The 12,274-nt window shown below is 60.9% G+C and overlaps 1 protein-coding gene across 2 annotated transcripts; it reads right to left on the bottom strand.

Annotated features, from left to right (window-relative positions):
- Window positions 1–1,188: 1,188 nt before the first annotated feature.
- Window positions 1,189–11,923, bottom strand: ZBTB17 (zinc finger and BTB domain containing 17). Of its 2 annotated transcripts, XM_063353981.1 has the most exons (17): window positions 11,801–11,923; window positions 10,384–10,468; window positions 9,789–9,906; window positions 7,391–7,597; window positions 7,034–7,222; window positions 6,623–6,787; window positions 6,363–6,491; window positions 5,726–5,964; window positions 5,487–5,629; window positions 4,747–5,047; window positions 4,540–4,627; window positions 3,882–3,998; window positions 3,617–3,737; window positions 3,309–3,439; window positions 3,004–3,219; window positions 1,675–1,764; window positions 1,189–1,561 (listed from the first exon to the last, which is right to left on the bottom strand). In XM_063353981.1, the coding sequence occupies exons 2-17, from the start codon at window positions 10,387–10,389 to the stop codon at window positions 1,275–1,277; spliced, it is 2,547 nt and encodes an 848-aa protein (XP_063210051.1). In that variant the 5' UTR covers window positions 10,390–10,468; window positions 11,801–11,923; the 3' UTR covers window positions 1,189–1,274. The 2 variants fall into 2 exon arrangements, with proteins under 2 accessions (XP_063210051.1, XP_063210052.1); XM_063353982.1 differs by lacking the exons at window positions 9,789–9,906; window positions 10,384–10,468 and having other exon boundaries at window positions 1,190–1,561; window positions 11,801–11,916.
- Window positions 11,924–12,274: the final 351 nt, after the last annotated feature.

The following is a 12,274-nucleotide window of genomic DNA, read 5'->3' as shown; positions in this document are numbered from 1 at the left end:
CTCCAAAAACCAGCACATGGACAGACGGACACACGGATGCCGGGGGGGGGGGTGTGTGTGAAATTGCTGGCTTTCAGAGTGGGGCCTTTGGGGCAGAAAGTCCTTTTTTTTTTTTTTTTTTTTTTTTTAAGAACGTTTTTGCCAGGGGTGGAGGAGGACAGTGTCCCGCGGGACGTACAAGTGCCCACGGGTCCCACCGGATCGGCCACTGTGTCCGTCTGTCCACGCACCCATCCCTGCGCGTCTGTGCCCTGTCCGTGTCCGTCCCCCACCCTGGGGGCACTGGGGTGGGGGGGGGTGTGTGGGTGACGGGGGGAGGTGGGGGGGGTGTGGGTGGTGTTCAGGCCTTGTCCTGACTTCAGTGCCCCCAGGCCTCCCCCCCACAGGGATGGGTGGGGGGTGTGGGGGGGGGGGGGGTGTGTGCCCCTTGTCCTGCCCCAGGGCACCCTGAGAAGAGCCTGGATCGGGCCCTTTCCCCCCCATAGAGCCCCCCCCCAGGGTCCCTGAGCCTGGAGCCCCCCCCCCCCATCACATGTTCCCCCCTCCATGTTGGGGGACGTGCAGCCCCCTCAGCCCCCAGCACCCGGGTTGGGGGGGCCACAGGGACAGACACCCAACCCCTGACCCCGGGAGCCCCCAGACCCCCCCCCCCCCCCGCCCTTGACAGCAGTGGGGACACCCCACAGTGGTGACAGCTGAGCCCCCAGATCCCCGGGTGGGGGGGGCGGGGGCAGAACCAGGCTGCGTACATGCCATCCCCCCCCCCCCGGCCTCGATCCTAGGGGCCCAGCAGAACGTTTTTGTCCTTTTTTAAACCCAAACTGGGCTCTCCTCCGCCTCCAGCCCCACTCACCCTCGGTCCAGGGGGAGCTGGGGTGTGGGGGGGGGGGGGGGGGGGCGGGAAATGTCTCCCCTCTCTTCAACCCAAAACCCCCAGTGACAAATCCTAAACCACCACCTTTTTTTTTAACCTTTATCATCTCCATTATCCCCCTTTTCAATCACTTGTGCCCTCATTAGCGATTAAACGAGTATTTCAGTAACCGCCCCCCCCAGGGGCTCAGCGGCTGGGGACCCCCTCCTCCCCCCACCGCATGATCTGGGGATGGTGGGGGGGGGGGGCCCCCAAAGTGCCATCAGCATCACCCCCCCCACAGCCCCCCGGAGCAGCAGCCGTTAGAAAATATTGCAATTTATTCCATCTCTCTGCTTCCAGAAATACACTTTTTACACCGTTTCCAAGCAGCTGTCTTTTAAATAAAGGCGAGGGGGAGTCACTCGGGGGGGTGTTGACCCTCCCCGGCTGTGGGGGTGGGGGCCAGGGGGGCGGCGGGGGTCTCGGGGGGCCCGTCGCGGGTTCGGAAGAGCAGTTCTCCGGCGGGAATGACCTGCTCCGTTTGCCAAGCGGCGGCGGTTCCGTATTGCTGGTAAAAGTCCGTGTCGGCCTGGAACATGACGAGGGCCTGGGCCGTGTGGATGCGGACGTGCTGCGCCAGGCTGGTGGCATCCAGGAATTTTTCCCCGCAGGAATCGCAGGCGTAGAGGATCTGGGTGTTGGGATCTGCAAGGAAAAAGTGGCAGGGGGATGGGGGGAGGGATGACGGGGTGGGGGGGCGGCGGTGGGGCAGGAAATCGCGGATCCCCCCCCCCCGCCTTTCCCCGGCCCCTTCTCACCTGCTTCTTGCACTTGCTTCACCGCTTTGGTGATCTCGGCTTTAAGTGCTTCGGTCTCGTCCGCCGTCACCGCGGCCGCGACGGGGACCACTGCGGGGAGGGGGGGGGAAGAGGAGGGAGAGCCGATGGTGAGGGGTGGGGGGTGTGTGGCAAGGAGACAGGGGGGAAGATCCCGGCTGGAGCAGGACGCTGGATTTTGCCCGTCAACGGTGTTTAGGAAGGGGCTCCAGTCACGCTGTGACAGCTCCCAGGTCATGGCAGAGGGTGCTGCCCCCCGTGGATAAACCTCTGAGCTCCTTTGGGACACCTCGGGGACCCCCAGGCCGCCCCCCATGGATAAACCTCCCTTTCGGGACACCTCGGGGACCCCCGCGCCACCCCCCACGCATAAACCTCCCTTTCGGGACGGCTCCCGGGACCCCCGCGCCGCCCCCCGTGGATAAACCTCCCTTTGGGGACGGCTCCCGGGACCCCCGCGCCGCCCCCCGTGGATAAACCTCCCTTTGGGGACGGCTCCCGGGACCCCCGCGCCGCCCCCCGTGGATAAACCTCCCTTTCGGGACAGCTCCCGGGACCCCCAGGCCGCGCCCCCCCAGATAAACCTCCCTTTGGGGACAGTTATGGGACCCCCAGGCCGCCCCCCACGCATAAACCTCCCTTTGGGGACAGTTATGGGACCCCCAGGCCGCCCCCCACGCATAAACCTCCCTTTCGGGACACCTCGGGGACCCCCGCGCCGCCCCCCACGGATGAACCTCCCTTTGGGGACACCTCGGGGACCCCCGCGCCGCCCCCCCTGGATAAACCTCCCTTTTGGGACGGCTCCCGGGACCCCCGCGCCGCCCCCCACGCATAAACCTCCCTTTTGGGACGGCTCCCGGGACCCCCGCGCCGCCCCCCACGCATAAACCTCCCTTTCGGGACGGCTCCCGGGACCCCCGCGCCGCCCCCCACGCATAAACCTCCCTTTCGGGACGGCTCCCGGGACCCCCGCGCCGCCCCCCACGCATAAACCTCCCTTTCGGGACGGCTCCCGGGACCCCCGCGCCGCCCCCCACGCATAAACCTCCCTTTGGGGACAGTTATGGGACCCCCAGGCCGCCCCCCACGCATAAACCTCCCTTTGGGGACACCTCGGGGACCCCCAGGCCGCCCCCCACGGATAAACCTCCCTTTGGGGACACCTCGGGGACCCCCAGGCCGCCCCCCACGGATAAACCTCCCTTTGGGGACACCTCGGGGACCCCCAGGCCGCCCCCCACGGATAAACCTCCCTTTTTTTTTTTTTTTTTTTTAGGAGGGCTGCCGGGGCCCCCCCCCCCAGCTCACCCGTGAGCTGGGTGACAGCGGTGGCAGCCAGGGCCTCGGTGGCCAGCGTCACCATGTCATCGGAAGCCACGGTGACGATGTTGACCTCGTCGCCTTCCTCCGGCTCGAGGATTTTGATGCCCGCCTTGCCTTGGTGCACCGTCTTGACGTGGGAACGCAGGTTGTCCACCCGGTTGAAGCCGCGGCCGCATTTGTCGCAGAGGAACGGCTTCTCCCCTGGAAGTCGGGGCAGGGGAGGGAGGGAGATGAGAAATTTTGGGGGTGGGCGAAGAGTTGGGGGGGGGACGCGCTGTCCCGGTACCCACCGGTGTGGATAATGATGTGTTTGGAGAGGTCGCCCACGTTGACGAAGGCTTTGTTGCAGACGGTGCATTTGTGGGGGCGGATGTTATCGTGGTGGCGGATGTGGTTGGCCAGTTGGCTCGACTGCACGAACCTGGGCGGGAAGAGGGGGACAAGAGTTGTCCACCGCCATCGCCTGTCCCCAACGAGATGACGTTCTGGCACCTCCACCCACCCTCCACAGGCCGGGGGCCGTTCCGGCCCCCGGCCGTGGAGGGTGGGTGGAGGTGCCCCCTAAAATTTAGGGGGGGGGGGGGGGTCGGACCCACACCTTTTGCCGCAGCGTTCGCAGACGTAGGGTTTCTCCCCCGTGTGCTGGCGCACGTGGGCGATGAGGGAGCTCGCTTGGGTGAAGGCTTTCCCGCAGATCAAGCACTGGCACGGCTTCTCTCCTGGGGGCGGGGAGACAGCCGAAGGGATCAACAACTTGGAAACGGGGAAGCAGGAGGGTCCCGTCCCCCCCCCCCCCCCACAATCCCTTTGGGGAAAAGGTGTGTGTGGGGGGGGGGCGGGGGGTGGCAGAGCCGTTTCCCTACCGGTGTGGATGCGGACGTGTCGCTGCAGCGCTCCCGGGTCGGCGAATTGACGCTGGCAGTGGACGCAGACGTAGGGTTTCTCCCCGCTGTGGATTCGGAGGTGGCGTTTCAGGTTGCCTGAGAGATGACGAGGGTCAGACGTGGGGGGGGCGGAACGACACAAGGGACGCTGGCACCCTCCTTCCCGGCGCCCGCGGTAGCTCCCTCGGGAAAGCCCGTTGTTATTTACGGAGCAGGGACCACGCTGCGCTGATCCCTGGAGCCAAGGATCAGGCAATAACGTGGCAGCGGGCACAGCCGGAACAAGAATCCAATTCTTGAGGGGATGAGGAGACGCCGTGGGGCTCATCCGGACCCCTCCGGCTCTGCGGGGGTTTGGGGAGATGGGGGGAGATGTCTCCATCCCCAAAACCTGGATCAAAGGCTCTTCCGGGCCGTGATCCCATGGGAGACACCATCCCAGCCCCAGGGAGGGGGAGAAATGGATGCGTCACAACCGCGGCACCACAGCGGAAGGTTTAAAACCCGCCGTTGCCCAGGATGAAACCCATCCTCCTGCTCCGATATCCCCCACTGAGCCGTCCCCGTGTCCCCCCGCCCCCCGAAGCCAGCCAAACCCCCGTCGCTCAGCCCTCACCACCTACCAACCCCGGGCTACCTGAAGTGGTGAACTGTTTGCCGCACTCCCGACACTTCAGGGGCCCGTCCGCGATGTGAATCTTCAAGTGAGCCTTCAAGTTCCCCACCTGGGGACAGACAGAGGGATGCCGAGAGCGCCCCCCCCCCGCACACATCATCCCCCCCGTCTCCCTCCGGAAGGACCCGAACCGCCGTGGGTCCGGGTTTTTCCCCCCCCCCAACTCACCTGGTTGAATTTCTTGTCGCAGTGGGGACACTTGTGCTCCTTGTCGGTGTCGTGGGTCTCCAGGTGCCGCATTTTAGAGGTGGGATCGGAGAAGGAGCGCCCGCAGTAGTCGCACTGGTACGGTTTCTCCCCGCTGTGGACCAGCTGGTGCCGTTTGAGGTTGCCGGAGGTGGTGAAGAGCTTGCCGCAGTCGTCGCAGCGGTATTTGGCCTCCCCCGTGTGCCGTTTCTTGTGGAGGTTCAGCAGGCTGATGAGGCGGTAGCTCTTCCCGCACTCCTCGCAGCCGTAGGGCTTCAGCGGGCTGTGGAGGAGACGGGGCTGTCACGCCGGGGGGAGGAAAAACCAGTGTGCCGAGCTCTCACCGCCCCGATCCGAGCTCCACCACCCCATCTAGACCCGTCCGGATCCCACAGGATGTCTTGAATCAACGCAAAAGGGAAGGACAGGGGCAGAAAGATAAACCTCCTCCCAAACTACCCCACCACGCTGATGGATTTCACGAGGATTTGCTCTTTTGCAGCAAAAAGCCACGTTTTTTTTAGCGCTGCCGGCATCTTTCCGCACCCGGCACCGTCCAAACAAGCTGCTGGGAGTCTCGGTGCGAGAGGCAGAGCGGCGCTGGCTGCCGTACCGGCCTCTTGCTCAAACCTTTACGCCCTCACCAGCCGCCGGCATCGTCACAAGCCTTTCTCCACCCAGCTCGCCCCGGTGGCACCTCCGGGTCCCCGGCGTTGCCGTACCTGTGCGTCTTCTCATGGGCTTTGCACGCAGCCGGGTCAGAGAAGGCTTTGTTACACTCCCTGCAGGAGAAGGGTTTCTCGCCTGTGTGAATACGGATGTGCCGCTTGAAGTTCCCGGTGTGGGTGAACTCCTTCCCGCAGTCCTAGGGATGGAAAGAGAGAGAGACGCAGGCACAGCCGGTGACACCCGGTGTCCCCAGGGGCCTGGAGACCTCGCTCGGGGCCGCGGACGGCCTCACCTCGCACTTGTGCGTGACGGAGCCGTAAGCTTTCGACTCGGTCCTGTCGCTGTAAGTACCCGAACGCAACAGACGGGTTTCACCCGAGTTCTCCTGCCCGGAGTCGGTGCTTCCCGATTCGTTATCTTCAGCGTTTTCTCCGTTTTCTAACCGGGGCTGCTCTTCCTCAGGGATTTTAGCCTCCTCTTCATCCTCTGCCGTCATCTCCCCCTCTTCCTCCTTCCCTTCCAGCTCCATTTCTGCAGGCAGTTAGAAAACAGCGACTCTAGAGATTGGGCGCAGCATCAGAGACGCAAAACTCACCCGTATTTCCTAACTCTAAGCCCAGGTTTAAGGCAATAGGGATCAGAGCTGCCCTACTGCACTCGGGGAAATCCTGGTATTCCATCGCACAACACAGGTGCTGAGACCTCTGCCTGGACTCAGTTTGGATTTGCAGGTTATTAGCCCTAAAATCCAAAAGCTTGTGCAGACAGAGCGGCGCTTCCCACGGAAAACTGCTCCCGTGGGCTCCGCAACTCGCAAAACCTCACACTAACAAAATTAATTGCACGGAAAAGAAGGGTTCAGTCCTTGCGTAGCCGAAGGGCAGGGGCAGAAACGAAGCCCCCGCCACCGCCCTCGCTCATGAACCCACCTCCCATTTCAGCGCCCGGAGAGATGTTGTCCTTCGCCGCGGGGCTGCTGCTGCCGACCACGCTCTCCGCTGGCTGCGGGTGGCCGCGAATTTCGGCGGCGGGGCCCTCATGGACAGCAGTGTCTGCTCCTACAAACAACAGAGTGTCTCGGGCACGCTGGAGGAGACATCAGGCTCCGTGCAGCAGAGCCCAGCAGCAGGACAGGGTGTGTTGGGGGGGGTGACGGTGGGATTTTGGGTGTCATCCGCCGGTGGCTCACCTGCTTGGCCACCCAGCTGCTCCGCCTGTGCCTCGGGCTGTGCTGCTGCGGCCACGGGTGTCTCTTCCTTCCCCTCCGGGTCAGGAGGGGCTGGTTTTATTTTGTCGAGATCACCCAGCGCTTCTGCAGTCGACCTCTTGTCCTCGAGAGTCGCCTTGTCAGCCCCTGCGAGGGATAAGGCAAAGCGCTCCAGCTTTTGCTGCCTGATGGCTGCTAGAAGGATTCCCAAATCCCATAAAGATTCAAGGACGCATCGGTTCTTCAACTGCTGGTGCCACACAAGGGGATCAAACCCCATCCAGACGCCCTCGCGCACCAGGAGATGTAGCCAGGGCGTGGATTTGTGTGGTGGCCGCTCTGTGGGGCAATTTCCAGCCTCCCTGGATGAGGGAAAGCGAGGAGGCTACATACCGATCTCGGCAGGAGGCCGCTGGCTCTCGGCGGGGCTTTCTGCCGGCACGGCGAGGGACTTGAGAGCGTTGCAAGCGCTGACAATCTCCTGCATCTGGAGGAAACCCGCCACAGCCAGCACATCTTCCACGTTGTCGGGGTTTAGGGTCAGCTTAGCCGTGTACATGAACTCCAAAACCTGGCCCAGGCCTGCAAGGGAGGCAACGCAAGCAGAAATAAGCTCTCGCCCCTCAGCCACGCAATTCTGACAAGCCCGACGTGCGTGAAATAACAGGCTGAAGAGCCTCCCTCAAACCCTGGGCACCAAACTGCTCCGTTTAAGCAGCTGGGAGGGATATCAGACAACCCTCTGCCTACCTGCCGCATTGCTGATGTCGAGGTGCACCACGTCCTTCTGGTCGACGAAAAGCATCCTGAAATACTCGCTGCACGCCGCCAGCACGGCTTTGTGGGCCTTGAAGTCGATGCCGTCCACCACGAAGGTGCAGTCGCAGAGCAAACCCAGCTGCCGCTGCTGGTTCAGCTGTTCCAGGACTTGCTTGCTGTGCTGGGGGAAATCCATGGCTGCGGGGAGAAAAAAACCAAAACCCGGGAGGGAGGGTGAGACGGGTGCCGAAACCCCAACGCCACATCAGAAAGGGCCACGAAACAGGACAGATCACAAAGTCATGGATTAACCACAACCCAAACACCCTGTTAGTTAAAAAACGTGGCCCAAAAAGGACTAATTTCAGCTCCTCACTACAGCTGTCAGCCTCCCCCACCAAATACAACCCCAAAACTCCTCCTGTAACACACACAACGCTGACACAGGGCTGCAGAGAGAACTGATTGAACAGTCCATATATTTTTTTTTGCCATCCTAGCAGCATTTAAAACACATCTATTGCTCTTCATCCGGCCCAACCCGCGAGTAAGGAACCCTCCTGCCTCTGCCAATGTGTCCCTTTGGGGAGCAGGCGGTGCCACTGCTCCCACCGCGGGCGCAGCGCGGAAAGCGTTCATCAAAATCTTCAAGCTCCTGCTCATTTGAGGCGCTCGCATCATGATGCCGAGGGATTTTAATTTTTTTATTGTGTGTCCAGAGGGAGTTCTCCCTGCTCAAAGCATGACTTTGGCTGAGGAAGGCTGGCAAAATCCTGGAAACGCCGCGAAAGCCAATTTTTCAACAAAGTCCCTGTCGGCAAGCTTGATCTGCTGCCACGTGTCGGGTTTTCTCCCGGGCTGCACCCGCAGAGCGCAGGGTAGAGAATGAAGGGTTTGCACTTGGCTTAGTTTTCCGAAAATTATTCCTCCACGGGCTGAAGGGATCTTTTCATCCATGAGCAAGGGACGAGGAGAAAGCAAACGGGGACAATCCATGGTTATTTGGGTCAACCTGCCAGGCCGGGAAGCCCCTAAAGCTCTGCCTGCCGGCAGAGGCAAAGTTATGCCCAGGGAAAGTCTTGGTTTTGATGCTAAGTCGGCGCTTGACGTCTCTCCGCAGGTTTCCAGCCCATAGCAGTCACTTTTCCACTTCACCAGCTCTTAAAAAGAGGATGGGGAGTCTCAGGTCGGGGAAAGGCAACGGGTTTGGATGCACAAAACCAGGCAGCCGTGAGTACGTCCCTTCCCCTGGATCCATTCGAGCACGCAAAAGCGCGCAGCAGGCACGCACGGCGGGCAGAGGGAGCCTCCTCCTGTCTGCTGCGGGTGCTAGCAACGCGCCCGCTGAAAGATCTTCTGCCCAAGGATCGATCTGGCTTCCGAAACCGTTCCCGACACCTCCAACAGCACCAGATCATGTACCGAGAGAGAACATTTCACTCCCAAAAGCAGCTATTTGTCTTCGCAATTAACTCACCGCCACGACTTTCCCCAGCTCTTCAAAACATGGGGTACTTTTTAACCAAACACCCACAGCCTGTCCCAAAATACATCCCTCGAGAGCCATAAAAATCAGTATTTGTATCAAAATCTGTCTCAGCCCCCACATACGTGTGACCCTTGCAAAGGAAACTCCGGAAAAAAAGGGGAGGATTTTCCTAGCAGGACAAGCAATGCTGCCTTCCGTGCTTGGAAAGCCCTGTGCAGCACGACCTGAGAAATCACGACTGTTTGATGCACTAAAAGGCTATTTTTGGTAATTTGTAGGAGGCACTTTGCATCTGAATGATGATTTTTATCACTCCCTGATTGGACTCGCCTCAGCTTCGCACCCGAGCTTTGCGAAGGAAGCAAAATCCCAAGAAATCCAACTCCTCCTGAAAAACTTCATCTTTTCTGCGGTTTCCTCCATAACGTCACTTTACAGCTTGGTTGGAGCACGTGAGCGCAGCGGGGCAGAGGTTGGGACGAGCTGCGCATCACTCTCACACCCAAACCCAGTGCCCAACCTCCCCCCAACAGCTGAGATCACCTTTGCACACTAAAATCCCTGACTTAAAGCTGTAAAAATCCCAAATATCTGGACCAAAAAACCCATGGTGCACCCAAAACGCCACCCTGGTTCCTTGCCACCGCTTTGGCAGGGCCAGTTTGCGGCTCCAGTGCCAACATCTGTCTCTTTCCTCGACTGCAAATAGGGATGGATCTGGGAGGGCAAATCCAAATCAGGCACTGCTGGTCCCCCCCGACCGCTAAATTAATTATCCCCCATTAATTAGTGCAAACCCATCACTGTCGCCTGTTTAAGGTAGTGGCACTGGCTGAGGACATGTGTCAGAGCTCCTCATCTGAAAAACAAAGATAAGCCAGGATGGGTGCCCAGTCTCACCCCTGCGCTGCAAGGATCGGAGATATCCGGAGGACCGAGGCTGCAGGCGAGACGGTTGCGGCTCTCCTCCAGAGTTTTCCCCCTTCCCAGTGCTAAAGTCAGTCTCTACGCGGCCATCCTGGGAGAAACAGGACGCAAAGCTCCGTTTTAAAACCCAAATCTTGAGCGTCGAAGGCTCCAAGGTCCAACGCCACCGACCCAGGACCCACCACACCCTGATTTCACCTTGTCGGAGGCATGCGAGCACCGTTCCCCCTCCTGACCTCTCACGGCTGTCGAGTCTCTCATTACCCGATTAATCACAGAAAAGCTTTGTTATGAGAACACCCACACCCGCCGCACGCACTCGCAGAGATAAATGTGGTCCCAGGGAGCTTCCCACATGAGCTCTGTTAAGCTCTCTTGGCCTTATTAATGACATTAACCTCTCCCCATACCTGCCATCTGAGCATCTACCTATTAAAAAAACCCCAAAGTTTACATAAATTGGAAAAAAATAGTGATTTAAATGTTGCCTTTCAATGCTGCCACCATTCAGCCATTCATTCTTATGCTGAGAAGATAAAAAGGAAGAGAGGGTTTACTTTCTGCCTACCGTCATCTCCCTTCTCGTGTGTCAGCAGCCCTAATCCTTTCAGTCTCTGCGAAGAGGAGCCTGTCCTCATTTCCAGTAACTGAGTCTGCAACATTTTCAGTTAAAAAAATAAAGTTAAGAGCTGATCTGACCGGAGCATTCAAGGTACAGATGTGCTAATAATACAAATTATGAAATAGGGAAGGGCTCTGGAATTTGTGGTCAGCAGCGAAACCCAAAGGCGAGCTCGTATTCAGCTGCAAGGAGGGGGAAAAAATAATCACATGTGACGAGAGGCAGGAAAAAAACGTGGTGAAAAGGAACTAAAAGGAGAAAGACATGAGGAGAGAGATAAGCAGAGACACTCTGCCCCCGCCACCCAGCAAACAGACGCTCCGCAGACCCCTCAGTTATTTAGTTTTTGGGCCCATGGATACACTTGTGCGGCTCCCGAGGTGGCTGCGCAGGCAAGGCTGCCCGCAGGTAACCGGAGCCCTGGGCTGCAGCAGGCACGGAGCCAGCGGGGTGGCCGAGGCATCGCCAGACCTCGAGCTCTGCCGCGAAAACCGCCCGTTTCCAGCACCCGGATGATGAACTATGAAACCTTTGTCTTGTTGCAAAGATCCTGTCTTTGTGACACTGCCCAACCTCTGAAATTTCAGCCTAAGCTTCTAATGCAGAAACACAATCAAGGAAATACAGCTTGTCCACGACCGTGCCCAGAAAGCGGCGTTGCAGAGGGCACGTACAGCCAGTACGGGCTGTCATCGTGCCAAAAAAGAAAAAGACGCCAGAAGATGAGAAAACCCCTTTTTCCCTTGAGTTGCTGCACGATGCTTTGAAGTTTTCTCCATTCTTCCGCTGGCGACGTCCTTGATGCGCAGGTAGACGGCTCGCGCGGCGCCAGGGGACTCGTCTGGCGCGCTGTCGGGTGTTAGGGCTGCGTCCCCCACAGAGGCCTTAGCGTGACCTGAGGGGATGGCGGCTGCCCCACACGCGGGGGGACGCGGCTTCGCTCCCGACCTCACCCTGAATCACCCCACGGCTCGCTGGGGGGACACATGTCTGGAAGGACCCCAGCAAGCACCACTAATCCCTCCATCCCCCTCACCACAGCCGCCCTGGGCCTGGCAGCGGCCTGGGGGGGTGTCAAACGGGGTGAGGGGGCAAATCCGGGGGGGAAGAGCTGCCACAGCCCCCCCGGGGTGCTAAGGGGATGGGGGGACCCCCATGCAGCCTCCCCTCAAAAAAAACACCGGGGGTGGCACACCGGGGTGGCCCCAAAACCGGCTCCTTTTTGGGGGGGACCCCCCGAGCAGCGAGCTGGGCCGCAGCCCCCTTCCCCTCCCAGCCCCCGTATCCCGCGGGGCCCCGTCCCAGGCCCTCCAGCCCGCTCCCCGGGGTGCCCGCGGCCCTCTCCGGTCCCCCTCGCCGCTACCTGCCATGCCGGGCCCGGCGGAGGCCTCACATCGCCGCCCGCGGCGCCGGCCGTGACACCCTCCAGACAAAGGGCGCCGCCATCTTGGCGCCGGGCGGAAGCGGCGTCGCCCTTCCCCCGCCCACCGGCGCCGCCGCCGCCGCGCACGCGCGGCCGGGTGAGGGGCGGGGCGGGGTCGCGTGGCACCGCCTTCGCCTCAGGAGCGCCGCCATGACAGTGGCGGGAGGGCGGGCGGAGGGGAGGGGAGTTGGCAGGGGCCGGTCCGCCCCGCCCCGCCCCGCCCCGGGCTGGCCCTGCGGCACCGTGAGGGGCAAACGGCCCCGTTCCGCCGCGCTGTGTGCCCCTGAGGGCTTCCGTTCTCCCCCCAGGGTTGCCCACGCCCCTAGGCCGAGGTGTTGGGGAGCCGCCATGATGGTGTCTTGGCGTCTCCACAGGGAGCAGGCCCAGCGTGGCGGCCCCGGGAGGTCAGCGTAA

This window comes from Chroicocephalus ridibundus, chromosome 16, assembly GCF_963924245.1.
Source record: "Chroicocephalus ridibundus chromosome 16, bChrRid1.1, whole genome shotgun sequence".
NCBI classification, from domain to species: Eukaryota; Metazoa; Chordata; class Aves; order Charadriiformes; family Laridae; genus Chroicocephalus; species Chroicocephalus ridibundus.
This window is presented reverse-complemented; position numbering and strand designations above follow the sequence as displayed.